This window comes from Nipponia nippon, unplaced genomic scaffold (genome assembly GCF_047370975.1).
Source record: "Nipponia nippon isolate SJK-2023a ecotype South Korea unplaced genomic scaffold, ASM4737097v1 scaffold_5, whole genome shotgun sequence".
NCBI classification, from domain to species: domain Eukaryota; kingdom Metazoa; phylum Chordata; class Aves; order Pelecaniformes; family Threskiornithidae; genus Nipponia; species Nipponia nippon.
Window position 1 is genome coordinate 13,721,918 of NW_028262369.1, and position 26,679 is coordinate 13,748,596.

The 26,679-nt window shown below is 41.2% G+C and overlaps 1 protein-coding gene across 1 annotated transcript in view; it reads right to left on the bottom strand.

Annotated features, from left to right (window-relative positions):
- GNA12 (G protein subunit alpha 12) overlaps positions 1-26,283 on the bottom strand; it is a 44,572-nt gene extending 18,289 nt beyond the window's left edge. The window contains exons 1-2 of the mRNA XM_087731854.1: positions 25,496-26,283; positions 12,433-12,648 (exon numbers count right to left, since the gene is read on the bottom strand). Of these exons, the coding sequence (XP_087587980.1) occupies positions 12,433-12,648; positions 25,496-25,816 (537 nt within the window). The 5' untranslated portion in view covers positions 25,817-26,283. The remainder of the gene's footprint in view (positions 1-12,432; positions 12,649-25,495) is intronic.
- Between the last annotated feature and the right edge of the window lie 396 nt (positions 26,284-26,679).

Below are 26,679 nucleotides of genomic sequence, written 5' to 3' on the forward strand. Positions count from 1 at the left end.
TACCTGAGCTGAAAATTAAAGCTGTTCAGGTACTGATTCACTAAAGGATCAAACATGCCCAAGCAAAGACTCACAAGGTGAGATGAGGTTGGTAGCTGTATGAACAACAGCTGTATTAATGCACAACTCCATCCTATTTTCATGTGCATCTACAGCCAAGTCCTTTGACACAGTCCTCAATCATTATAAAGCTACTATCTTGAAGCTCAGACTTATTAGAAATGACTTACCATGGAAGGAAAAAAAACCCCAAGTAATGTTGGGGTCTTGTATCAAATGGAAAGCTTTATTTTTATTCACCCTCACATGCATCTGCTCTATATAAAATAAGCACTATAAGCATCTGAAAATAAATCTAAAGATGAAATAAGCAATTGGAACAAAGTGACTTAGCTTCCATGCTTAAGGCCTCATCTACACATGTAAATTAATCAAGCCACAGTGGAAACTGAATTGGGTTTAACAAACTTCTACAAGCTGTTGAGCAGACTAGCCTATAAAAAACTAATTAAGGCCCCAGTCACATCCTACTGAACTGCAGAGGGGGAAATAGTCCAGCCATGCGGATGGCTATCTGAACTCCTTGCAACCTAGAATGCATGTGCTGGACTGGGAGAAAGACGACAGAAAAAGAGGATATAGTAGGTGGTTCTCTTGCCTCCTGCCCACATGTAACATCATTACTGATTCAGTACTGTACTCTGACCAGGCTGAAACTAGATGGATCAAAGTCTTAAATATGTAGAATTCAGAGATGGAATTAAATGGGAAAGAGTTCCATCAATAAACCACCATTTTTTCAGTTTGAGATTTTACTGAGTTTTCCAAAGTAGAATTAAGTGAATATCAAGGAAAGCAAGTCAAACTAAGAGGCTTTGGGGGCGGGGTGGAGAGCAGACCTTCTAAGGACAAACACCAACAGTTTGTTCAGGAGTAAAGCCAAGTGAAGCACAAGTCTGCCACAGTCTGAACTGCAGGAATCTGTGTTGTATACAGAGGAGACATTTGAAAGGTGTCAATAAATTACTTCTCAGAGCAACATGTTTTCCACTTTCTCAAACAGAAAATCTTGCATGATGTTTCCAAGAAGTTTTCCTCCCCTCCCCCAAATACTAAGTCAATAATAGAGCAAAATAGGTTTACTCCACAGAGCCGCTTTAAGTATAGCTGCAAACTAATGAGAAGGTGGAGACCATACTGCCTTCTTTCTTTGTAACAGAAAGCCTTCCCAGCTAGTGCAGGTTCAGAAAAAGGAGCAGCAGAGTATTGAGCTTCCCCTTCGAGAAGACAACTTAACAGCTCTGCTCCTTCCATTAATGTTCAATTATCAGCTGGTTGGTTTGTGGCAGTAAGGAACCTCGAGAGATTTTCTGGAAGAGTATCACGTTCAAATGCATCCTTAAGTCATCTAATCTATGAAAGCCTCCACTGTTGCACAGCTATCATTTCACATAAACTCAAAAGTCAAATACTGTGTGTCTTCCCTCCCTCTGCTCACTACCTCCTCCTCTAAACACTTCAGATACTCCAATAGCTTGGAACACAAACATTTTAAAAACTAAACAGCATCCTTGAGGTACGGGCATCTTATTCTAGCATCAGGAAAGGAACCATTGCTTGGATGAAGAATCAGCGAGATAAAGACATTGCCATCTTTCCTTGGCAAGCACCAAGTTAAGGTGACTCGTGCTCACTTGCAATGCCAGCTGCTTGCTCCTTCACCAACGCCACAGCACGTCACTACCTCAGCTGCACTTACAATCAGTCACAAGGTTGCACTCTGCCTCAGATGAGCTTCCCAACTTACAGCAGAGCTTCCAAAAAAGTTGTGCCAACATAAGCAAGAGCATAGCACAAACCACCATTTCCTATTGCTCACTGTGATTACTCTATCGCAGAACTACAGCCCAAGTTAAGCTCTATCCTTGCACGACATACTAAGTACAACGCTCAAATGTTTTAAGGCAGAGCAGGCTTGTTAGGGAGACAGCAGGAGCAGGGGAAGATACTAGAAGAAAAGTAGGTTGAAGAAAATTACAATCTTTTCAAGAAGTCATTGCAAAAGAATCAAGATTTGGATAGCTAGCAAGAATACAACATAGCCAACTGGGCAAGTTACCACTACCTAACTATCCTACCTGCATTTTCCTTTTCATCTTTCTCCCAGGTCCTGTCTTTTAAAGAACATAGGCTCATTAAACATAATTCACTGTCAGCGTGACAAGTTAAAAACAACTTCAGATATCTGTTCTCTTAAGTATAAAAATCCAGGAGATATGCCAGTAAGACATCCTCATAAAAACATACTTGTTTTTTCACGTTTTGCTTATTTGTTCATCTGTGCTTGTTACTTGTTCTCGATCCTACATAGCTTACTATAAACTAGGATATTCAGGAAAGCCTGAAAGCATTCATTACACATTATCCTATTAAATTCAGTGGCCTCTGAAAAATCCAAGCCTTAACCTCTAACTGTTTTTCCTCAAGAGAGCATTTTAGAGAATTTGGAAAGACACTGAGGGTCACCCTTGCTCACTGTCTGGATTCTAGGTGGAGAGGACAAAGTCTGGTACCGATGTGAAAGAAAGCTGAATTACTACAGAGAAAATACAAATGAGGTGCAAAAGACTGACGTGTAAAACTGGAACTTTCTGAAGTGCATCGTCAGCACTGCTCTTCTGAGCACAGTGAGCCATGTCAGGGAGATGGGCCTAACAAAGCCATACATCTCTTCTTTTGCAGTGCCTTTTTTTTCCTCACCCCACCTAATTTCCCCAAACCAGCCACAGGGTCAGAAACTGCTAATACAGTGCAGAGGAAGCAGCAGGAGCTCTCTCCTTTTACACAGCTGCGCCAGTCCTTGTTGGATCTTGAAGAAGTGCACGTAGCTTTAATACACCACAAATGTCAAAAACCTGCATCATGGTAATATAAATACAACAGTCTCCATTTCAGCTATATCTTTGAGATTGAAGCGTTGAAACCAGTCTGACAAGTGGAGCCCTTCCACTAGAAACAATATTCTTTGACCGTTTTTCGACTTCAGCGTAAACAGATAAATGTTACGCAGAGACATATATGTTAATGCAGGTATTTTCTTGCAACTAGAATAAAAGTTGTCCTCACGTGCTACCATGGTTTAAACCTATGCATATGTTCATTACTTAATATATGAGCTCTCTCCTGCTTCCACCAAATTTCAGTAGGAACTGTTTATTAAACTCCCTTAGCCATACAAAGAGCGCACCTTTAAATGTACTTATTCAGATTTCTGAAACACATTCTCATTACTGTGAATCTCTGCTGAGATTCTAGTTGCCAATTTTGAAGTCTCTTGAATTACTGAGATCCATTAGAAACTTTCTGAACATGGAACTTAGAAAGCATAATCAAAAGCTAAAGGCTGCTCACTCGGTTAGATTTGTCTCTGCCCAGAACTTTCCTGCACACTAGAAAGGGATAAAGAGATTACTCCAGTGGTTTTTAGCTGCAGTTGGGTACTGGCTCAGACAGCCTGAACTGAAAGTTTCCTTCCTTGTTTCTCACAGCATGTGCCAGCATTTCTTGATGGGAATGCAAAGATTAATTACAGCTGTACTTGCTCTGAACAAATCCTTATATTCAATACAGTCCTGCAAGATTTAGACTAGCACTAATTAGGGCTTAGAACAACAATTCTGCAAAGACAGACATACTGAGTATTTTTTCTAATTATTTTATGCATACTAAAATTAAAGCTTCTTTCCAGAAGCAGGGTGGCATTTACTTTCAAGAACTGGGAGCCAAAAGGACTTTTCCAGTCTAAGAACATTAGATTTTGTGTTTCAATGCTATTGCTGAAGGTAAGACTTCAAATTATAACTGCTACCACACACCCACAGAGAGAGGCAAGGATGAGTACAGTATTTATTCTGTCAATCTTTTGGGACACCAAGAGTTCTCTACTGGGCTCAAGCACTAAGAGGTAAAGACAAAAAAATTTGTTCTTAATAAAATACATGAGTAAAAAGAAATCTTTTAACTAGAAAAATGGCAATCATTAGGCACGATGCAAATTCTCATAACAAATTTTCAACATGGGAGCTGTATCTATGAAGTTGTTTCTCTCACTCACCTTAACCACACCAAAAATACAGTCAAGATTTATTGGCATCCATGGGCCAAAAGCAAAAACTCCTACAGGCAGCCTTACCCAGTACCATAAAAATACAAAGCTTTTAAATCGACCTCCAAGAACCTAAAAGTTAAAAAGTAGGACCACACAAAGTCTGAATTTCAACCTTTTGGTATCCATAGACAGAAGGACGTTAATGCACTGTACATTTTACAGACTTTAGAGGTGATTTTGCCCTAAGTTTTTGATCTTTAAATGGAAAAAAAGAATGGAAAAATTGTAGAGTGACGGGAATTCACTGTACAGAGTACCAGAACAGCCAGTAGCACAGCTCTTTATTCGGCATCCATCACAGTTCCCATATGGTAGGCATATCAATTTCTTGTTATCCACTTATTTATTATGTATGATCTGCTTGTTACTTTCCAACTTATCCTCCCAGTTCCATGCAGGCTACATTTCATCCAGCTGTTGGCATTTTGTCATAACATAAGGCCAGCAGCAATTAATGGCAGGAATCCTTTTATTTTTCCACAGAGCATTTAGTACAGAGGGCTTTAATCCTTGGTTGAGGCTTCAGGTAGGTACTCTAGCAGACTGCTATTCTCTAACACTTTTCCATTTGCACTGTTTTGAACAGGTCATAATTCATGACCTTTCTGGTTCTTGTTATTTCTCTCCAATAGCAGAAAGTTTAAGAACAGCTAATAACTGTTTTACCCATCACACAGCTTTCTGTAGATGGTTTTGCTTGAGAGAATGGCTTCTCTCGTTGAGAAAAGACATTGTACAAGTGGATTTTGCTAGAATTCAAAATGTTTTGCAATGTAAAATGATTTATGACCTTTGATTCTCTAAATGGTTTTGAATCCAGCCTACTTTAAATGCAAGTTCTTCTCACCTCTTGCTCAGTGGCACTTAAAACAAAACGGAGATTATCAAGTGAAGCATTCCTTGGTGTAGGTGACAGACAATGTGTTATGACGGCACCCTCAAATCTGCCTCCTGCTCCAGCTTAGTCCTGAATTTGAATCTCTGACTGCCAAGACACACTACCACCGGTACAGCCAAACACCATGCTGCTCAAGGAGTTCTTCTGGCGGCAGCAGGCCCATTAACATATCTCATTTAAGCATTTATTTTTAGAATACTGCAAATATAATAAGAGACTGAGCATTTAATGTCTGTAGATGCAAATTGACAAACTATACAGTATTAGCCAATATCCACAGAATTTTGTGCGAAGTTTTCCAGCTGTGTTTTGCTTTATGTTACCTCTCAATTTTAAATAAAACCCAAACTATAACTCACTAACTCTCACCACCTTTAACAAAATGCCACTTTTGTTTCAGAGTTCTTACTTGAGACTTTGATCTGAAAAAAAAATTTCCTATTTGGTCTTAGAGACAGGATTAGAAGCCAGAGGCTCCAACTGTTAATCCTTCCTACTACAGACCAGCCACAATGCTTTGCAGTATTATACTTAATCAATCAATTAACTTCTTTTGCTGTACAAAGATGAGTCAAACTCCATAACTTGACCATAAACTTTTGAGGTCTTGGGATTAGAGGACAGAACTAGAACTAAGAATTTAAATCTGGACCTCTGGCACTTAATTGCCACAACACTGGCATAAAACCTTGCTTAGATATTTAACTGAAGAGAAACATCTCCATAATTCACCCTGCTATACGAGTCCAAAGCAGGATATTATTCAAGCTGTACAGATAAAATCTGCAAGTTCACCATCTTTTAAGTTAAAAGGACATCTTATGTCAGATTAAGCCACTGTTTCAGAATTCTAACATAACAAAACCAGATTATAACAGGCTATTACTGTTACAACACCAAAGTGGCAAATTTAAGGGAAGGCTTAGGTTATATAGCACTATCATTCCTTAAGTGTAATAGCTAAATTCAAACAGGACTATTTACCATCCACAGCTTCACAATTAGCTTTTAAGAAAAAAATTTCATGTACCATTGTTAGATACAGATGTACTTGACTTTCAGCACTAACACTGTGTAATTACAAAATACCAAGGCTCAGCAACAGCAAACATGAGTTTCTGGTTCGTAGCACTACTGTCAATCCATTGTTTTAAAAAAAAAAAAAATTCTGGGTCAGAGCAGTATGTCCCATCCAGATCTAGAAAAGAAAAAAAATCCATGTAACTTTCCCAGCAATAATTTAGTTTCACAGGAGTTCTGCAAACTAGAAATATCCAAGCAAAGCTCCTAAGTAATTTGGCAAAGAGATGCTGCCTAGTCCCAATTACGTGTATTAAATGGTAATAAGATTTCCCATGCTGGCACTTTGAACAGTGTGGCTATTTCCTTCGTCCATCTCGCCAGCATTGGTCAAGCCTCAAGGGATTTCACTGATGAAATATGTGAGTTTCACAGCTCTGGAAAAAAAAAAAAATCATCCTTACAGAATAAGCAACATTCATAGCCTCTTGTGTAAGCTCATACTCAAACAGTAGGTTGCAAAAAGAGCTCATTTTTGTGTTATGGCCAATTGTATAAGCTAGAGTTAATCTGACACTCGGTATTTCCTCAAGAGGAAGTGCATTATGTCAATACCACGCACAAGTACTCCTGCATTTCAGTGCCATGGCACATGTGTTGAAAGAGTACAATGCTTAGAAACATGCTTTTAAGGCTAACTCTACTCCGCCCTTGCATCTTAAAGACAAGTGATCAGTTCAAAACTTTTTTATAAAGATTTCTTGAATCCTTAAGTAAAGTGCACTGAAGAATTCTGACAAAACAGAGCCCACTCCTGTAGATTTCATTTAACGTGCCACTTCAAAAGTCACTCACTCCTCACGTCAAGTCAGTACTTTGCTTTGCTGCCCAACCTCTCAATTCACTTGGTTTACAGAGGCAGTCAAATGCTGCCACATAACCTCCATATGCTACAGCAGCTGGTATGTAGCCTAACTCCCAATCATCTTACATTACTGCCGTACTTATTATTTCTGTACCAAAATAAAGCCATTTAAGCAACAGTTTGTCCACTCTGTATCAAGAATCAGTGGGAGTGATTAGTGCCTCACCTCCATACTGCCCAAAACACACAGCTGGCTGCCTACGAGGCTCTGAAGCCATCAGCTCCTTGCATAAGTGGAATGCAGCAACAAAGCTATACTAATGCAAGGAGCAGGCTGTTCACTATGCAACATTTCCAGCACACTATCTGTTCTGGCAGGCATAATTTAACCACTTCAATTTATTTCAGGTGTCTGCTTAGAAGGAAAAAACCATATAGTTAATTCATAGGGGAGTAACTTGTGTCCTATTACAAATACCCCCAAAACTCCCACACCTCAAAACACCCAGAGAATGGTGAATCAATATAAAAGAAACAGTCTTTAAAACAGTTTCCAGAGTCTTCCCACATCCAAGGCTTCAGAAGCTCTTAGTATTTGAAGTATTACTGGAAGTGTTCCATACAATTCCCTGTGCAGAGATCTAAAAATAGCTATGGACACAGCAGTAAGTTTTTGTCTATATTTGCAAGCCCCTTACTTCCCTCTCAGGAACCACTATTTCCCATTAATGCTGACTTTCTTTTTTTTAAAAAAAAGTTAAGACATTAGAAATTCTTTCAACAGTGCAGTGAACGTCAATAATAATACATCAATAACAACAATTAAATTTAAATTGATACTCTAGCGATGGATCATTAATATATTCTATATACTAAGAATAATTGCATTACAACAGATGCCTTTTGCAGCCTCTTTGGATGGCCATGCTCTTTTCTGTATCAAGAATGATCTTAAGGATCTTTTCCAACCTTAATGATTCTATGATTCTAAGAAGGGCAGGTATCTGTAAGCACAAGTCAGAAGCTAGTCTGGGTGCATGTGAATAACTCGGCACAGTTGCCTTAACTGCAAATAGGCTTTGGAGTTCAGAGTAAATAGCCCTATCAATCCTGAAGAGATGAGAATATGACTTGTACCACAGGATAAGTTCAAGAGCTCTTGAAATACATAGTTACAGGCTAGAAAGGTTTGCTATCTTGAAGGGAAGCAGCAAGAATCATTCAAGTAAAGATACTACTTTGACTAAGAGTAGTTAGAACGGAAAAAAAAACAAAAAACAACCAACAAAAAACAAAAAACACTGTGCATGTTTAAAAAACCTGATAAAACAATGTCAATTTTGCTTTAAGAATTGATGAAGCCAGATGATGGCCTTTGCAGATCCGCTCATTGTTAGCTTAAGCTCTGCAACAGTGCTAGCGCACAATATGTATCTGTTCTGACCATGACAGAACTATCATTTTCTTGCCTGACAAGCCCTATTTGTCCCATCTTTATCCATAATGACATGAAGCATGCCAAGCTGCAAGAAGTCAAAAAAAGTAGCTAACCTCACTTCAGATTTTGTTTGTTCCGGACACATTAAAACAAAAGTGAATGGCTTCTCACATTCTCCCACTAGATACCTGGGAGGAGGAAAAATCCCAACAAACCAAAAACCACCCGACGAAAGCAATTCCTGTTGGCCTTAATCTCCATGATTTATGACATAAAAGGAAACATCATTTACGGGTGCAAAAAAGCTTGCAGGTTATTATACATGTACCTAAACTCCCAAGTATACCCAAATACTTGTTATTAGGCTCAGACTGAAGAAGCTTCCACCCTTTCAGCTAAATCATAATTGAAGTCCCAAGGTCCTTTCTCCAAGGAAGCCATTCAAAATAGAATTTGTCTCCACCTGCTGGCAATGGAGAATTAACACCCAGTTGCCCAAACTACCACAGGCAACCTCAAAAGAACAAATGTTACAGGACATTGAGACACGTGATAAATGTATTCCTTTAACACACAGACAGAAAATGGGGTAGGATAATGAGGGCAAGGGGGAGAAGAGAGAAGAAGCACATACTGATTACAAAGGAATTCCTATCCTAGTAGTTAAAAAACGAGGACAGAGACGTGACAATGTAACCAAACATACAATGAAGCTTTTGTCCCCAAACTACTTGGCTTACATACAAGGAACAGAGGAACTTGGGTCGGTGGGGACAGGCTGAGGCGGGGGAAGAGTGAGAGGCTGATGTTTGTGAAAAGACAGTGAAATTGGTTAGTCTGCTTTAAGAAAGACAGCGAAGGAAAAAAGCAAAAAAGCACCCTGCTATTGTAGAACCCACCCACACTCACTTCTGAAAGGCTCAAAGACCCAGACACGGGTTTACAGCCAGCACTTCTAGGCACTGAATATGAAGCAGAAAACACTCAAATGCCTAGAGGCAGCTTCTGTGGTCCCAGAGAAGAAGCTTTCAGATTGTATGAGGTTATGGTCAGAGCCATTTTCTTTCAACAAGTTTGCTACTGCTGAGTCAGTCATTAAGCTTAGCATCACAGACCCTAGGAAGACACCTGTACACTGCAATTTTCAGCTCTAGTTAGCCAACCAACACGTTTTACTCTTCATTTTTAAACAGTCATACAACTTCCTAGAGAAATATAGAGCATTCAAAAGCAGACCAATATAATCTGATGGCTTAGAAGCCAAAATAATAACAATAATAAAAAAAGCTGGTATTCAGTTGACTTTAAGACCAAGGTGAAGACAATGCAAGTGCTGCGCAAGGTTATTATTTCAAACATTGAGAGGCATTAAGAAAGATCATAGTAATGTAAAGCTTCAAAATTTTGGTGATGATTTTAAAACTATTATAAAGATAAGAAATTAAGTTCAAACCAAGCATATCCCATTTAATAGCTCACTAACACTAAGCAAGGGAGTGCTGATGCAGAGGTTTTCTTTAGCCTTAAAGTCAGTTCAGAAAAGACTTATTTTCTCAGAGTCCACTATATCTGGCTTCTATTTATTTACACGAGTCTATAACCAGCAAGGGTTTAAACTAAATGAAGGTATGGGTTTATACACATCATATGAATTATAAATAAGGCATCTTCTTAAACCACCTGCTTTCTTTAAAAAGTTGTGCAGTTTTAAACTTTTTTTTTTTAAGGAATTGTACTGCTGCTAATCCCCATGTACTCAGGGAATCAGACTTCTGCTGAACCTAGAAGCGAGGAATGGAAACTTGTTCAAGTTATTAGGGTCTTAATTTGTTTAGTGATCAATGCAGAAGTAGCATTTATATCCTTGAGAACAATCTATTACATTTAAAAAACTTTTATGCAGTAGGCGCTTTTTAATTACAATTGAGGTACTTTATAATCTCCTGGTGAGGCAGCCTGCACAGTAAAATAATAGCACCCAGGATTTTCAAGCTGTTAATGTCACAGATGCATGCAGTGGGACTGAGTTACACAGTATTTTTGGAGTCTACTGTATTGTTGTACTATTGACAAGTTAACAGTTCTGGTGCCTGCAGCAGTTCCAGTCACCCCAGTAACATTAAACAGGTTATATGAACACCATCCAAAAAGATGCACGATAGAACTATACCATGATGCTGAAGATGACAGCATATTAAATGATCACTTGCATGCCTGTATGCTGGGTTTTTGTAGGGCTTTTTTATTTTTTGGTATTTCCTGTTTAATCCTCAAAGCCAGAGAATGCAGAGGTAGGCCTACTAGTCTTGGAATGCTATTTATTCAACAAACTGGACTTCTTTTTTCCAGTTTGATGCAATTTTATTGCTGACCAGTACAGGAATGAACCTCCCACATGATCCCAATCTGAATCTCCCCTTAAAAACAAAACCCATGCTTGATCATATCATTTCTCAGAAAAAAAAAATTCTTAACAGGCTGCTGATGCAATTATTGCTTATTATACTGGATTCTCTTAGTAGGTGTCTCATGTTAAATTGAAGTTCCCTGTGGCATGAACCATCTTTTTATTCCACTTTTGAACAGTACTTAGAACAGCAAAGTCTTGGCCTGTGTCTATGGATGCTAGGAATTATGGAACAATTAATTTATCTTCTGTCCCCCCTGCACATCCTCCCTCCCCATCCCCAGCGCTGTAACATGGAATTTGTTACATTTTTAGCCTAAGGAAATGAGGCTTATACAATCATCCTGTGACAATTTTACTAGTCATTTTATTTATTCTTCAGCCACTTACCAGTCTCAAGATACTTCAGAAACAGTTTTCAAAAATATGCAACAAGACTCAAAAAGGCATCTTATTAGTGGAGACAGGTGAGTACCTATGGGCTGCAACATGAGTTTAACTACAGTATTAGACACCAGAGAACCCATGCAAAGGAGCAGCATGAGGAAACAAACTACAAGAATTTCACACCTGAACTTATCTAGTTTTTCTATAGCTATATTGAGTTGATTTGTAAGTGTTTAAGGGAGACTATGCAAAGCCATGTTTCTATCCTCTACCTAACTCCTCTAATTAAACATAGATAGCATATCCAGGCATGAAGAATTTCACCTTTAACTGCCTTTTTAAAAAAAAAAAAAAAGAAAAAAAAAAGAAAAAAAGAAAAAAAAGAAGAAAAAAAAAGAAAAGCTGAATCAAGTTTGGGAACAGAACACCTGAAAGAAAGAATTCTACCTGCAGATTAAAGCATAATTAATGTCAAAATCATAAAGATACATTTATTAGAATAATTAGGATAGCATCCCATATCGTCTTCCAAGAACTAGTAACAGTGGTACTATGGTGCATGGATCAGTACCTTGTTTCGCTGAAGAGAGAAGAAAAAGAGAAAAAAAGCACCTCCATCTTGTACAGAGGAAGAAAAAGGAGTGGATTATGACCAGCCGTTAGAAACATATTCCATACCAGAAGTGCAGCTATTTTGGCACAAGAGCATGAAACAAGAAAGCAAGGAAGATAGCACATTTTTAAGCTCACTGTCATCTTTCAGTTGCTTATCCAAGTTTCACTTGCAGACGTCAGGATGAAAAGAAACAGTCAAATAGCAGCAGCCGGAATGGGTGTTGCATTCACTTCAAAAGATCTGCATGCAGGAATAGTTTGCCAGTATCAATATAGTGCAAGCTGGCAGGACTGGAAAGTTACAAATTAAGTGTGCCTTCATCAGTGACCTACTATGAACAGACCTACTGAGCTGCTAAAATATTTTTAGTTCAACCAATTCCTGCCTTTTTTGGTTCCTCTTGCTCTTCCAGTTTATCCAGTCATGCACTTTTCCACTCCCTCTTACTGCCATGTAGTTTTTCAAGTTTGGCTCCAATTACTACTTGTTTCTGAAGTGCTCAGATTTACAGCATTACTACTAACGGCCCACATGATGGCTAAATCTTGCATGTAGCAAGCAATCTTTCAACTGAAGAGAGATTTATACAGCAGGGAACTTTTTTCCTCCCACCATGAAGATGGACGTACTCACCAGCTGATACTCGCTCCGACGGCTGAAGGCTTCCTTGATTCCTGAATCCCTCCACAGCGCGCCCAGTGCAGGTACGTACAGCTGGAAAGTGGCAGGCTCTATGGGCATTCCAGCTTTGTTTTCAAAAGCCATCAAAAACATTCCATGCTTCTCATTCTCGGTGTACTGCCAAGGGATCCCCAGTTTGTCCCGTGCATCAACCAGAACCCTGCAGCCCTAAAGAATGATTCAGATAAGAAAGTCAGTGATAAAAAAATTAAAGTGTAAAGGAACAAGGACTCAGAGGTACTTGAAGCTTTTTTTTTTTGACACTATTCTGGTGAGACTGAACTCAGGACAGAATCATAAACATTGTTTATTGCAACATCTCCAACAGAAATAAGACAGAAAGAGCTTGCTTGTGTAAGCAACTTAGCCACAATATATTTCTCCAGGTGGAAAAAAATACTAGCAGCAACAGCTAGTTGGAACAGCAATACTACCAATGGATAATAAAAGTAAACATCAAATCCATAAGAAAAGTGTCTGGGAACTAATGTATGTTCCTCATCGCTGTAATTCTAAAAGTAACACCATGCCCGAAACCGCATTCTTCCATCTTTTTCTTTGCATTTGCGTTTTAGATACCAAAAAGGACATACTAGCTTTCTCAAGCATTAGGAGATTACAAGAGCATTAAATAATATTGTTGAAAGAACACACTGTATATTCTGGTGAAACAAAGTATATTGAGCATCCAAAATTGAGGAAACTGAGTAACTGCCAGTGCTGTATGCATCCACCAACTAGTTAAACATGTAGGTGAAAAAGTTAGCAATACCAAACTAACAAGATCCAAAAAGCATGTTGCTGTAAAGCACGATTTTGACATGATCTACTTAGACGCCATACAACACAGCTATTCAACTTTACAAATTCCTCAAAAGTTTGCTGTAAATGAGCATCTTCCATTGAGACACTTTCATCCAAATGGTTACCTCCAGTAGGAAAGCCCAGCGGCAAGAGGACTGCAGACATTGCACAGATTTCAACCTAGTAGGCTCAGTACAGCAGGTACGGTTTTCCACCAGCTTACTTTTTGAACTCGCCACACATTTGCTAAGAAGTCATGACAGGTAGGTTTTGGTACTCTAATTCTGGGGAAAAAAATCTGAAAGGAAAGTGCTCTCGTTCTCAAATTTAACTCAGGACTACTGAGACTGCTTAATTTCATATCTTGCAGTTTTTATGGAAACTTAATTTCATATTCATGGCAACAAGCCAAACACATGAGGTTAAGTAACTTTGAAACTTCAGTCTTGAATCTAACTACACCTATATTAAATAGCTTCAGATGGCCAATAGTTATTTCTCAATAGTAAGCGCCATTTTAATACTGGATAGATCTCTTAATGGTGGCTTAGTATCTCAAGTACCATCTAATTCATAAGTAAAATCTGTGGGTTATATTAAACTACTTTTGTCATTGTATTGATCTTTTGGTTTTACAGTTTAGGAAAATAAATAAAATAAAAAAACAAAACTGAAGTTCTATTTCCACAGCTATTCGCATGAACCTCCACATTAATGGACTGATTTTTTTTTTCTGCGTACTTTAAGCTATCAAGACTGCATTTACGTTTTCTTAACACTTGAACCTTTTACCTCTCCTGTCCTTTAACAGCACCACACAACAAGAACAGTAACTTTCCCAATGGAAATTAAGATTGGAGAGGGAAGTGAGAAGCAACTTAGCGTGAGTGTCACCAAATAGGAACTCAAAGCAAAGCATCAGGGTTGTCACTATGCAACAGTGTTCCTGAAGTGCAGTTTCCCAAAAATGTAAATATTTATGATTCTCCAGTGATTGTTACTTTCTTTTTATAAAGTAGAGAATATAACTCCACAATACCATGAAAAGACTGAAATGTAATGTATTTACCAACTGCTGCTTTAAATTCCAGACATAACTAGTCAGTAACTCTATCATACAGACCAAAAGCCAACCCTCATTCCTAGTTACAGAGTTTATCCCTTTATTAACAGAAGCCTTTAGATCTGCTTTAATTGAATGGTGTTAACAAATGTAAGCGTAAAAAAAAAAAATCACTTATAAGGTTCTGTCTCTGAACTGCAGATGCCTGCACAACGTCTCACGACCTTGGACACTTTTGCAAACCCATCGCTTGCTCAGAACACCATCCTGGGTGCAATTCAAAGTCAGTGTCAGTCTCCTCAATCAGTGTCAGAGATTAATTTCTTCCAAAGCATTGTGGTAACCGAGACTGGTGGGACATGGCTATTTCTAGGTATTTAATGCCAGGTTTGTTTCTGTTCAGCGAGAAGTGTTTATGAACAGAAACAGTTAATCGGCGCTGTGTGTCGGCCAGCGATCACCACCTCCCCACGCCGCGGGCCTTGCGCAGAGCTCCCAGCCCACACAGGCCAGCTCTGACCTTTCACCTGCTTCGGCTCCAGCTCCCTGCAACCATCTCCCCCAGCCGCAGCTCCCGCTTTTCTGTCTTACAGATTTCGGGCTGACTTAACCCTTACCCATCTCACAGCTACTGCAGTCCCTTCAGAATGTCTCAAAGGAGCGACAGGGCAAGATAGCACAATTCCCGTTCAGATAAAGCGGTAGTAGGACCTCAGTCTCGGTGCATTTCTCTACACTGCCGCTCTGCCTTTTCCTGCTCCCACTGGAGATCGGGAAGATCTCGAGAGACTGTTGTTAAGGAAAGTTTCATCATTTGTTTGGAGAAAACCACAGAACAGAGTTTCAATCAAGGGCGTAGAGACTGCTCCCAGAATAGTCACTTATCCGCTGGCTGCTGCTCCTTGAAAATGCAGGTTTGAATCTCCCTGGGGCAAGAAAGGGAACTAAACTTAGACCTCACAGACCCTGTGCAAGTGCATTAACTACCATGAGGTTACCCATGGGGAGCGCGTAGCATCAGCACCTTCCTCTGACTGCTTGAGAGAAGTGATTACTACCAGATCACATACAGAGCCCGGGCCAGGACAAAGTGGCAGATTCAGATGCAGATACATCAGCACCAGCACTGGCAAAACAGAGATATATAGACACACACAGAAGGTCAGTTTTAAACACTGAATGAAGAACATAAAAAATACGAAACGGGTTAGCAGGAATGCTCTCCTATGCATATCCACAGGAAGAGCACCTCTCAAAATAAGAATTTGTGGAACACACCAACTTTGACATATACACCTAAAATGCATCAGGAGTAAAAGCTTTATGTAAAGAGCAAAATAGCCGATGCTTCTTCCCCAGCTCTTAGCAGTTAAAAGTATTTGTGACTCAGCAAGATCCCCAGTAAAGTGAATCTAAACATTCCTCCATCTCTGCGAAACAGTTCTATAAATGCTACCCGCGGATGTCAGAAAGATGAGGGGAAACAGAGAAATCGCCAAATTTAGATCCCATGTATTGCTATTCTCGCATTTCAGAGTTACTGGTAATGCTATGTTTTGCTGCTACAAGGAGCATTGGATAATCCTTGCCCCATTATTCTGCAGTGCAAGTTCCCATAGGAAATGTGCCCTCTTCCTGGAAACGCATTCGGAACACTTTCTGTACCTCTTTCCTCCAAAAAGACCATCATGGGAGATAGCCAGAGAGTCACTTTTATCTGTAGGTAAAACTGCTTAAAAGTTTATACATACTGTTGATGCCCAGAGGTAAAGATTTCATTTAGAAGATTAAATTTAGTTAAAATTCCTAGAATTTACACTTATTATAGAATTAACAGAATAGTTTAATATATTTAACAATAAAGTCTACTTATCAAAACTGAATTTGGACTCAGACACCACTGGTACAAATAAGAAAAAAAAAAAAGTGAGTCTTATTGCATGTACAACACTCCCTCCCAAGCTCTAACAACGAAGTAACACCAGACTATTTTCAGGGCAGCGCTCATTTCACAGTAAACCTTCCCAACACTGCTATGGCAGTTTTACTGATTTTCTACTACTATAGAAAATGTCAATTCATTCTTTCATTCAGAAGACTGAATATTGTCAATTACCATTCTGTTTCCAAATTTGCAATACAATAAAAAAATGTGGCAACAGCTTTTGATACAAAATAAACTTCTGAACAGTTCAACTGATCTAAAGCCTTTGTGCTGCAATCAAAGCAGGACACAGAATAAGCACAAGTGGAAACAACTAGAATTCACAGATAAGGATAGTGTCAGGCATTAGAAAATGGCAAAATAGCAGTGTCCTGGAAGCACCAGTTAGGGAGGAAAAATAGGAAGTTCTCTGTTCCATTACTTTCCTAATAATTTTTAACATATTCAAGTCACTGTATAAATCCCTGGCACGCACAAAACCTGAATGGACATAAGGTAGAAGAAGAAAAGGCGTAACAAGAGTGTGGCACGCGATCCAATTCATGAAGTATTGTATCTCACACAGAAGAACACACTAAATAGATCTAGAAATCCACAGCTTCGAAAAAAGATGACTAAGGCATGATATATCAGAAGTCTACAGAAATTACAAACCACTTGGAGAAAGGGAGTAGAAAAAGACTATTCTTTCCCCACCCCTTGCTACACAACTACGAGTGGTACAGCCACACAGTTATCAAACAGAAGGTTAAACTAAGAGACGGGTTTTTCCTATACACCCCCCAGTGAGACAAACTCATTTACATAGGATGTTGGCCAGAAGTATAAATGGACTCAGAAGGCAATCAAGGCAAACTGATGGAAGAAAGGTCCAAAAAGGACTATTCGATTACATTCCAGATGCAACTCCTGGCTCAAGAAGTTTCCGAAGTCAAAGGCTGCCAATAACTGGAAGAGTATAGTGAAGTATCACATTGCTCTGTTCTTGTACCCATTTTGGGGTTGTGTTTTTTTTTTCTTCATGTCAGAGACAAAGCGCGAGATCCTTGGCCTGACAGAGCACAGCTGTTACACAGTATGCAGAATGTTTGCTACTCACCAGCAGTATGAAGGTTTTATGAGCATTTGCACAAATGCTAGGACTGGCTCAAATATATTTTTTTTTCTCCTTTACTTTTGAAAGCGTTCTAGCTTTGAAAAAAATCCAGGTTGTCTTGTATTTTTCAATAATAATTAAATTATTTTGTGGGAATTATTAGAAAGGTTATCACCAGCTAACGTCACTTGAAGCCAGTGATGCTTGCCAATACATGAAAAGAAGCGTTGCAGTATTTAAAGAGCAGCTTGATTTAAGAATATTTTACATCAATAGTTACACTACTACATAAAACACAACATTCACATTTTAAATTATTCACACGCTCCAGTACCTGAAGGATTCGTTATCCTAAAAATCCCACACCTTTCGCCAGATGGACCAACTCAAAGGCTGAGAGAACACACCACAGTTAAGCACCAAATGCATAAAGGAAACAATAGGTTGAGGGGGGCACTCGCTCGTAAGCCAGGGCAGGTTCTTCCAGGCACAAACCAACAGTCAAGTGATCAAAACATTTGAATATTCTAGTCAAGAGTCTAGAAAGAACTTGCAAAACTACTTAGAGTTTGTATACAAATAGAAAAGTCTCCTACAGTGCATTTTCTCAAAATGATTTTAAGGAACTACTACAAGGTATGAGATCACAGACAACAGAGTAACCATTACACATGAAATACTGCAGCAGCTACTTTTTAAGCTTTTCCCATTAATACACTGCTCAACCTCATAGCAAAGCCCTAGATTTCCAGCATCCATATCACTTACGGAAACTGTTGTTGTGAGAGAAAGGTGATTGCTGCTGAATACTTGATCAGGGGACTCCAAGTCACAGCTAATAGGCAATACTGTCTTCTCCTATGGCTGCAAACCAGCATGAACATTGCAGGCAACAGGGAGATTAAAACATGTTTCCTACTGTGTGTTTTTCCTCATTGTTGTTGACAAGGAACTGGCAAAGTCTGGGGATCACAATTCACAGAGACCAATATCAATCTGAGTTAATGCCAAAATGAGCACTCCCACCTTGGCAAGATATTTTTAATGCACCCTTTGAGCCAGCGGAACAGTACAGAGTGATGCAGCTATACGAACACAGGTCCAGCGGGACCAGCAAGTCTAACTGTACCGAAAAACTGCAACAGCTCCACAATCACTGGTGCCAATACAAGAGAGAGAAGCTGAATCACACAGCCATAGATGGGACTGGACTTCCCAGCAGCAATGCTTTCTGGCAAGTAAAGAAAGATGATAAAATGTAACCTACTCGTATTTTTAGAAAACATCACTTAACCTTCTAAAAAAGACATTTTCAAATACAATCTTTAAAAATAAAGTTGTCAGTGTTTGCAAATATAGTGGCATGAACTTTTTTTAAATTGCCATCTAGAACACTGGGAAGAAGGTGATCTGCTACTAACAAAGTAATAGCAAGACAATCGGATTTTTACAGCAAGCTATCATAAAAGCATTAACAGTGTTTTTATTTGATCTATGTCCTTGGAACATTATAGCCAAGCAGCAGGCAAGAACCCAGTGTCATTAAGGATAAGGTTTCGTATTACAGAGCAGTCAGTCTAACAACTGAGTACCATCAAAAGGGGCATCTCTCCTGGTAGCATAGTTCCACCCTCTCCTGTTTGATAGGTCTGTCATTTGTCTGAGTCCACAAGCCAATCCAGTGAGCAAACATCACCAAAACCCTAGTAATTTATATAAAAAGTGGTTTCCACTGCCTATATTAGTTTGCTGCAAGGTGAGACAGACAAAAGGGTAGAGGTGGGAGCAGCACCAGTTAGCCCAGTTAGACAATTAAAAGGTTCACCAATTATGCACGGATTTTCACCATTCACATATTCCAGTACCACCCAGGTGTGAGCAGAGTAAACAGTAAAGATGACCTACCTTCCAGCCCAACGCACAAATAAAAAATGGGAACAAAGGGGAAGTGTCATTTACTTAGTCCACAGGAACACAAACATTAAGAAACATTTGGATTAGCCACTGAATCTCTGAATTGGGAGCAGCAGTGATGTCTGCTTGTCTGGAAACTCTGAAAAGAGTCCTTGTCTTTGACCGAATCCAGCGAAATGACGATAAATGCAGCAGAAGAAAAATATTCTCACTGCAAGCTTTACTCGCAACTAGGCACAAAGTAGAGAGATGATGACCTCAGAGGTGACGTCTGATGTGGGACCTTAAAAAAAGTTTGAGTTAATGCTTTCAGAATTACATTACCAGGTTTCTCCTTTTCCCGAGACCATCACACTAATATCTAGTTCATAATTAGTTCATGCTTTCAATGGAGCGGAAGCAGCATCTGCAGTTCCCAAAGTATCCCCATCAGGTTTGGCAAGACCCTGTCATGCTGCCCTCATAAATATACTGCCACAGTACCCTGCAGATGTGCTTAGACAGAAGGGAAGGGTAGAGAGGGAGAGGCCTTCAACGCTAGAATAAAAACAGTTCCTCACTCCCACGAGGGTGGAAAAAATCCATGCAAGTGAAGGAAACTCATTTGGAAACTCTGCAGCCTCCAATTCCTTCTAGCTTTTTCTCTTGTTGTAATTTGTATCGAACTTACTTTTTCAAACAGTGTGTACCAGTTTGCCTTTGCTCTGAAGTTTTCTTGTAAACATTCTTAGTAGCACAATTTGGTAATTTCTTTGCCAATACTGTTTCCAAGTTAATTACAAAAATATATGTATACTCAACCAACTGAATATAATGTAAGCTCCCAAATTTAGTCACTCAAGTGACTAAACTTTTGTCTGGAAAACATCAAAGTATGTGTCTGCAGTCTCCAGGGACTAAGTCATGTTCTACAATACTAATGACTACATCACAAGAGCATTATAAGCTCTATTTTGGAACAATAATGAATATTTATCACTTACTATTGACCATTACTCCTCTTCTACTATCCACCATGATGAAGACAGACTGCTCTCTCCTAGCCCAACCAAGAGACACCCCAAAAGGAAAGAGACCACCAGAGCTGATGGAATTGATATTTAAGGCACAGAAAATACATCAACTGGAAGTTAGTAAGAGTTTCATTGATTAAATGAACCTGGAACAGAAAGACTCATAAGAGTTTTTTCTTTTCTACATAATTTTGTGAATATTATTTTTCATATTAAAATAACGACTAAACAGTAAAAGCACAAAGCAAAGATAATCAGATTTAAATACCAATTCTATCATGGAGCTTTAGCACTTGTATGTTAAATTTAATGGAAAAGCTCCTAATTAGGCACAGTTGCTAGAGTATTCCCCTTGTCATTCCTTTCAAAAGAAGCTGTCCCAGCAGGAATGAGATTGACACTGTCCTGCAACCAACTACTCAAGTACAGCTAGATCTCAACTCTGAAGTAACAGATTGTGTGTCATTATCATCACCTCCTAATGGGTTACCAAACTCATTTGCATGTAAACCCAAGAAAATGTGTAGTCAAGTCAATTTAAAGAGTAACTAGAGTTCACATAATGGAAAGATGTATTCCCCCTTCATTTGTAGGCTATGAGAAGAAATATGTTGACATTATAGATGACTAGATAATTTGGTCACTTAAAGTGTAGCTCCCAAATAAATTTGGGGATATTCTTTTCCCACTTCCCAGAGTTTGTACCTGTACTCAACTGAAACTCACAGGTTGCAAGGGAGTTTTCTTGTTCTGTTTTTCAATGACACAAGGTACATCTACCTTACAGTCAGAGACCATAAACACAACATAAGCCCATTTGAGGTATAGAGTACTTGCAGCAATGAAGCAGCAGCAGTCTAGGTTTAGTATTGGCTGCAGAAGTCCAAAGTTGTTCTTAAAATGGACTTCAGCACAGGCTACTCATTTTACCCACTTCACTGTTACTCATATTCAAGCCGTCAAGGAGAATCACTCTTGCGTATGCCCATGTGTATTGCAACTGCACTCAAGAGTCCCAAAGATACATCCTCAGGGAGTTTTCACGTTCGAAATCTTAGGTTCTTTTTTCCCCCACCCAGAGCCCACAAATGAAGTTACACATCATTTCCTGAGTAGTCCTTTTCTCCACAATTCCAGGCTTTTCAATTCCTTAGTCAATCATCACAATTCAGGCCACAGACAAGAAATGTTCAAGATGTATTGAAACTTTGAGCTGGCCTTCCCGTTTTCACCATGGAAGCTAACATTACCAAAAAACTCAACAGATTTACTTCAGGCTTTTAAAAGCTGAATTTTTCCTCTCTTCAGATTGATATCTCCCAAACAAGCTGGTGCAAGTACCACTCTGGTGCTTGTAGATTACTTTAATTATTTTCTTATGCAGCTAAACCAGGTTTTTTCAAGCAGCATGGTATTCTCATACTCAAAACAAAAAAAAACCAAAACCCCACCATTTAGACAAGGAACATCACAGCCATGATTCATTAACTGTTATCAAAGGAAGCAAGTAGCAAGGCCAACCCATCTGCTTTGGAAGGTATCAAAAGATTACTCCTTCAGCTACAGTTGGAAGGCATCAAAACACTCATGTAACACCACCAGCCATTTCTTAGATTTGAAACTTGAGGTACACAAAAGTTTTCCAAGTTCCTCTGTATATCCAAGAGTAGTCTTAAAATTCATGCTGCAGCAGCTAGCCCTGTCCTATCCACTTTCCTTTTCCAGGTGGGTGTGCTGAAGTCATGAAGCCTGTGTACTCATACCAGAACATTAACACTACTGCTTTTCACTTCAATCATCAAAAAGTTCCAAAAAGTTACTTTGAAACTTAGCCTCGATTAACAAGCAAAACCCTAGTTAACCGATGACTATTTACCTTAAACCAAAGCAAAACTAATGTATTTGAAGACCGTCCCACAAATGCCAGAAAAAGCTAGCAAGGGTCTGAACCATCACCTGTACTAAATGGAAAAGTAAATTCTGTAACACAGATTTATTTCGTTGCAGCATTTTGTTTCTAACTAGGGCTTCCCGAAGTGGGGGATGAGAAACAGAGAGAACAGGGTAAGGAAAAAACTCAGCAACAGGAAGATATCAGAAAAGCGTGAAGCTGAAAACTCAAAATAAAGTGGAAGCTGACACTGTCAATTCATACTTAGCACCGTTATTTTCGAAGAGGTTTCAGGTTCCGTTCTCTGAATCAGTTACTTCATTCTCTGTAAGCTGTACAGACTGCCTAAATACTACCGCAATAAACACTTTAGAAATATCGAGCACTATTGAGAGAGTAGTAATCCTCCTCCTTCAGAGAGAAGTTTAGTCATGGTTGGAAAATGAAAATTGACCATTTAATCCCAGAGATTTACACTGCATTTCTAACTCAGATCTCAGTGTTGCAGAAGCTTAACAGAACCATTGTTCGACCATGCCGAGAACTGTGTGGAAAAAGGGGCTAAGGTTGCTGCAGCTGTACTTCACGACGTCAAACAGATTTATAAGCTATTCGATAGGACCATTTTCATTTCACATTGTCCCCCTATTGTATTATAAAAATTCATCTTATATCCGTTCTAGTAAGTTAGATACATGGTGATCTCCACTCCACTTAGTCTTAATGGATGATCATTCTAGTCTGAACTTCCTGAAAAAGTGAAAAGAACCTGTAGTCTAAACACTTTGTTATAGAATGGCATATCAGGTTCACTCGACAATTTACATCGTCAAAGAAGCAAAATAAGTTTACTTGAAACATTTTATGGTTTTCCACAGAACAAAGTTTAACACGAGAAAGTATTACACAATTACCCTAAAATAAATGCACTGACAACATCACTCTGTTTTGAAAGCCTTGCAGTTCTGTCTTAGTATTTGATTTCTGCCTGATGATTATGGCAGAATATCAAGGTGTTATCAGGTTTCTTTCAGACGAGCAAAACACAAACAGAACATCTACTGCCTTCTCCCCACACTCCAGTCTCAGACCTCCTTCCCACCAGAAAACTCATTTAGTTCCCTTTGTTTGCTCGCTCTCTCCTTCTGCCTACTCTTTCCATAGCGACCACTCCCCAAAACCTATGGGTGAAGAGTAAACTGTATTCTTATATGCAGGAGCCATGTCTGCCATCTGCAGAAATAAGAGAAGGAAGAGCCAGACAGGTGCGGTCCATGTCCCTAGAAGGGTAGCCTAACCTAACACTCCCCAGTCACGATCTGCAGAGCCAAAAGGGCAATCTGTTGAACTATATTAACTCACTTTAAAAACACTTCCAAATTTTAGTTTGATGATTAGAAGGCTTAACAAGGTGCTGACAACAGTCCAAGAAGTGTTGTTAACTACCGGTCTTGAAATCAGAACACCTGGCTGCTACCTTGAGGACCTTGATTCTACTCTACATTCTGCAAATTTGCCCAAAGCCATGCAGCAGACAAGTGTTTCAAGTGCAAAATTCAGTCTCCCCTACTACCTGATAGAGACACTTACCTTCCTTTCCAAAGCACACTAAATTCTGCTGCTGAAAGCTCTATACCTTCTGCATATATAAAATATTACAGTATTTTACCATAACTAGTATTGCTTAGACAACTCAAAGAGGAAGGAATCTCAGATTTTTTTTTCCGTTTTCACAAATTGCTTCTTTAAAAGCCTCTGCTACTACTTTAAAATCAGTACAGTAACAAATAAATCACTGGCAATAGCAAAATAAGCATTAAGACCTCTAAAATAAGGCTCCTTATTTCTAGGTGTATAGATAAAAACTCATAATACTCTTTGCTTACATAACTATGGTGAAAGAGAAACTTCTGAGCTTCAACTTTCCTGCAGTTAATGGGCTCATGCACTACATGTATATGCTCCTGAAAGTGGACTGAAAAAAGGAAAAGAAAATAGTCAACAATTTTCCAGTTCGCTAACAGAAGCAAAAGCCCTTTATGGAATAGCAGCATTCTTAAAAACAAGAGTAATTGTGTGTGTGCACATATTAAGTGCATATAAAGGTTCTATTCCAAACAAATCTGAAAATTCAGAAGTAACTCTTGTTATCCTTAACTTGCACAGTTCCCTTTCCTTTAGTTTTCTGTGAAATCTCACAGAGCCTCAAAAATCCATGCCCACATAAGAACAGAGACAGTCCTACAGAAAAATACAGGCAGGAAAGTAGCAGTTCTTTTAGAGAGCTATTATGAAAATGAAGAGATACATTCTTAAGTGAGCTTTTTATGCATCTTCAGGGATTTTCTGAAATAGAATCACTTCTCCTACCTGCACAGGGCATCAAAGCTTTTTTTCCCCAGAAAGAAACAGTATTTGTCAAGGCTGATTTTCCTTAATTGTCTGTAGACAAGGCTCTACCTGTAGGTTCTATCAGTAGCCTTTACATTCTCTAGTCACTAGAGAAATATACTACCAGCACTATAAAGCCTGCACATGTGTTGAACAAAAACTTTTTTGCAAAGGTACCAAACCAAAGCTATTTCCATTTCAGAGCTATGCTTGATAACATCCCACACTACCCGACTCTAAGGGCCTGCGCTTCCCTGTTTTTAAAGATGTACCAAGTAACAACCACTTGCAGCCACAAAATCTATATGGGGACCCATTTCTCGTCCCATTTCGAGGTACACAAACTCCAGGCACTTAGCAGAGACACGGAAATTCCTCCTCATTTCTTTAAATTCTGAGGTTTCTCTAATTCTGACTTAGAGGATGCTCTCATAATGTTTTTTCCAGAGCACAGGCCACACCTATATCCTCTTTCCTCTGCGTTTCCACAAAGCTTTTCTCAATCCCCTTTGCAGGGAAGTTTCCTTTAAGCCTTTTTTTCATCGAGGCTTTCTGACGGATAACGCTGGAAACCCACAGAGCCTCGCCCCCCGCAGTCGGCCAGGCAGTCGCACAAAAGGTACACGCCTTCCGAAACACCTGCACCACAGAAAGCCCCTTCCCCGAAGGGAGGGCGCATCCCAGAGGTCCGGCGGAGCAACCGGGGGGAGCAGCCGCAGCCGCCGCCCCGGCCGAGCTCACATCCTTTTCCGACGGCGATTCTGGGCACGGTCCAAACTCCCAACACTGCGGGATGTGTCGGCGCCGGCCTCCGTCCCCGACTGCGCCGGGCGAAGGCGGCTGGAGCCGCCGCGCCGCTCCCCCGCGCCCCCGGCCCGGGCCCCCTCCCGCCCCTCACCTTGAGGATGTTCTCGTAGATGGTGGCCCGGAACTCCAGCAGCGCCTTCTGGTCGAACTCGCGGCCGTGGATGATCCGCATCTGCTTGAGGAAGGTGGACTTGCCGCTCTCGCCGGCGCCCAGCAACAGGATCTTGACCAGGCGGCGCACGGCCCGCCTCTCCCGGGCCAGCATCGCGTCGATCTCCCGGCTCCGCCGCCGCGCCTCCCGCTCCGCATCGCGGCTCCGCTCCTTGCCCTCCCGCCGCGGCTGCTCCCCGCCGCGGCCCGTGGCCTCGGCCGGCAGCAGGCAGCGGCTCAGGGTGCGCACCACGCCGGACATGGCGGCTGCGGGACGGCAGGAGCGCTCACAACGCCGCGGAGACCCCAGCCAGCTCCGCCAGCATCGGGCGGAGGCCACCGAGACGCTGGGACCCGGGAGGAGGAGGAGGAGCAGCAGCCGCAGCCGGGGGCTAAGGGCCGGGACCGCCCATTCCCCTTCTCCCGGCTCGGCTGGGCGACGCTGCGGAGGGAGGGGAGGCGGGGTGCGGCCCGGGGAGGCCAGCCGGCCGGGGGGAGGGGTGGTGGTGGCGGCGGCGGCGGCGGGGCGCGGCCCGCAGGCCCTGCCCGGGGAGGGGGCACCGCCACCCCGCTCCTCTCCGAGCGGCGAGGGGGCGCCGAGGGGTCGGGGAGCGGCGGGAAGACGCCCCCGAGCCCGTCAGCTCGGGTTCAGCCAGCGGCCGCCTCCGGTGCCGCTGAGGCGGGGCGGGGGGGGGGGACGCGGAGCCCCCGGCCCCTTCAGTCAGGGAGCGCCGCCGCCGCCGCCTGCGGAGGGAGGGGCCCTCCCGCCTCGCTAAGGCTGCGCCTCACTGGGCGGCAGGGGTGTCGGTCAACGTCTCCCTCTTCCAATTGGAGCAGCCGAGACGTGGGGCGGGGGTAAGCGGGCGGCAGGGCTCAAGGCAAGGCAGGGCCGACAGCGCCGGGAGGGACAGCGCGGGGGCGGGGGCGGGGGCGGAACTGCCCCGCGGGAGGCGGTGCAGGCACTGATCAGAGGCGAGAGGGCGGGCCCCCGAGCGAGGCGGCCTCGCAGGGGGCGGGGCCTGAGCCTCGCTGTGGGAGAAGGCGGGTGCGCCGCGCGGGGCGGGGCGGGGCGGGGCGTGGCGTGGCGTGGCGTGGCGTGGCGTGGCGTCGCGGCCCGGGCCGTGG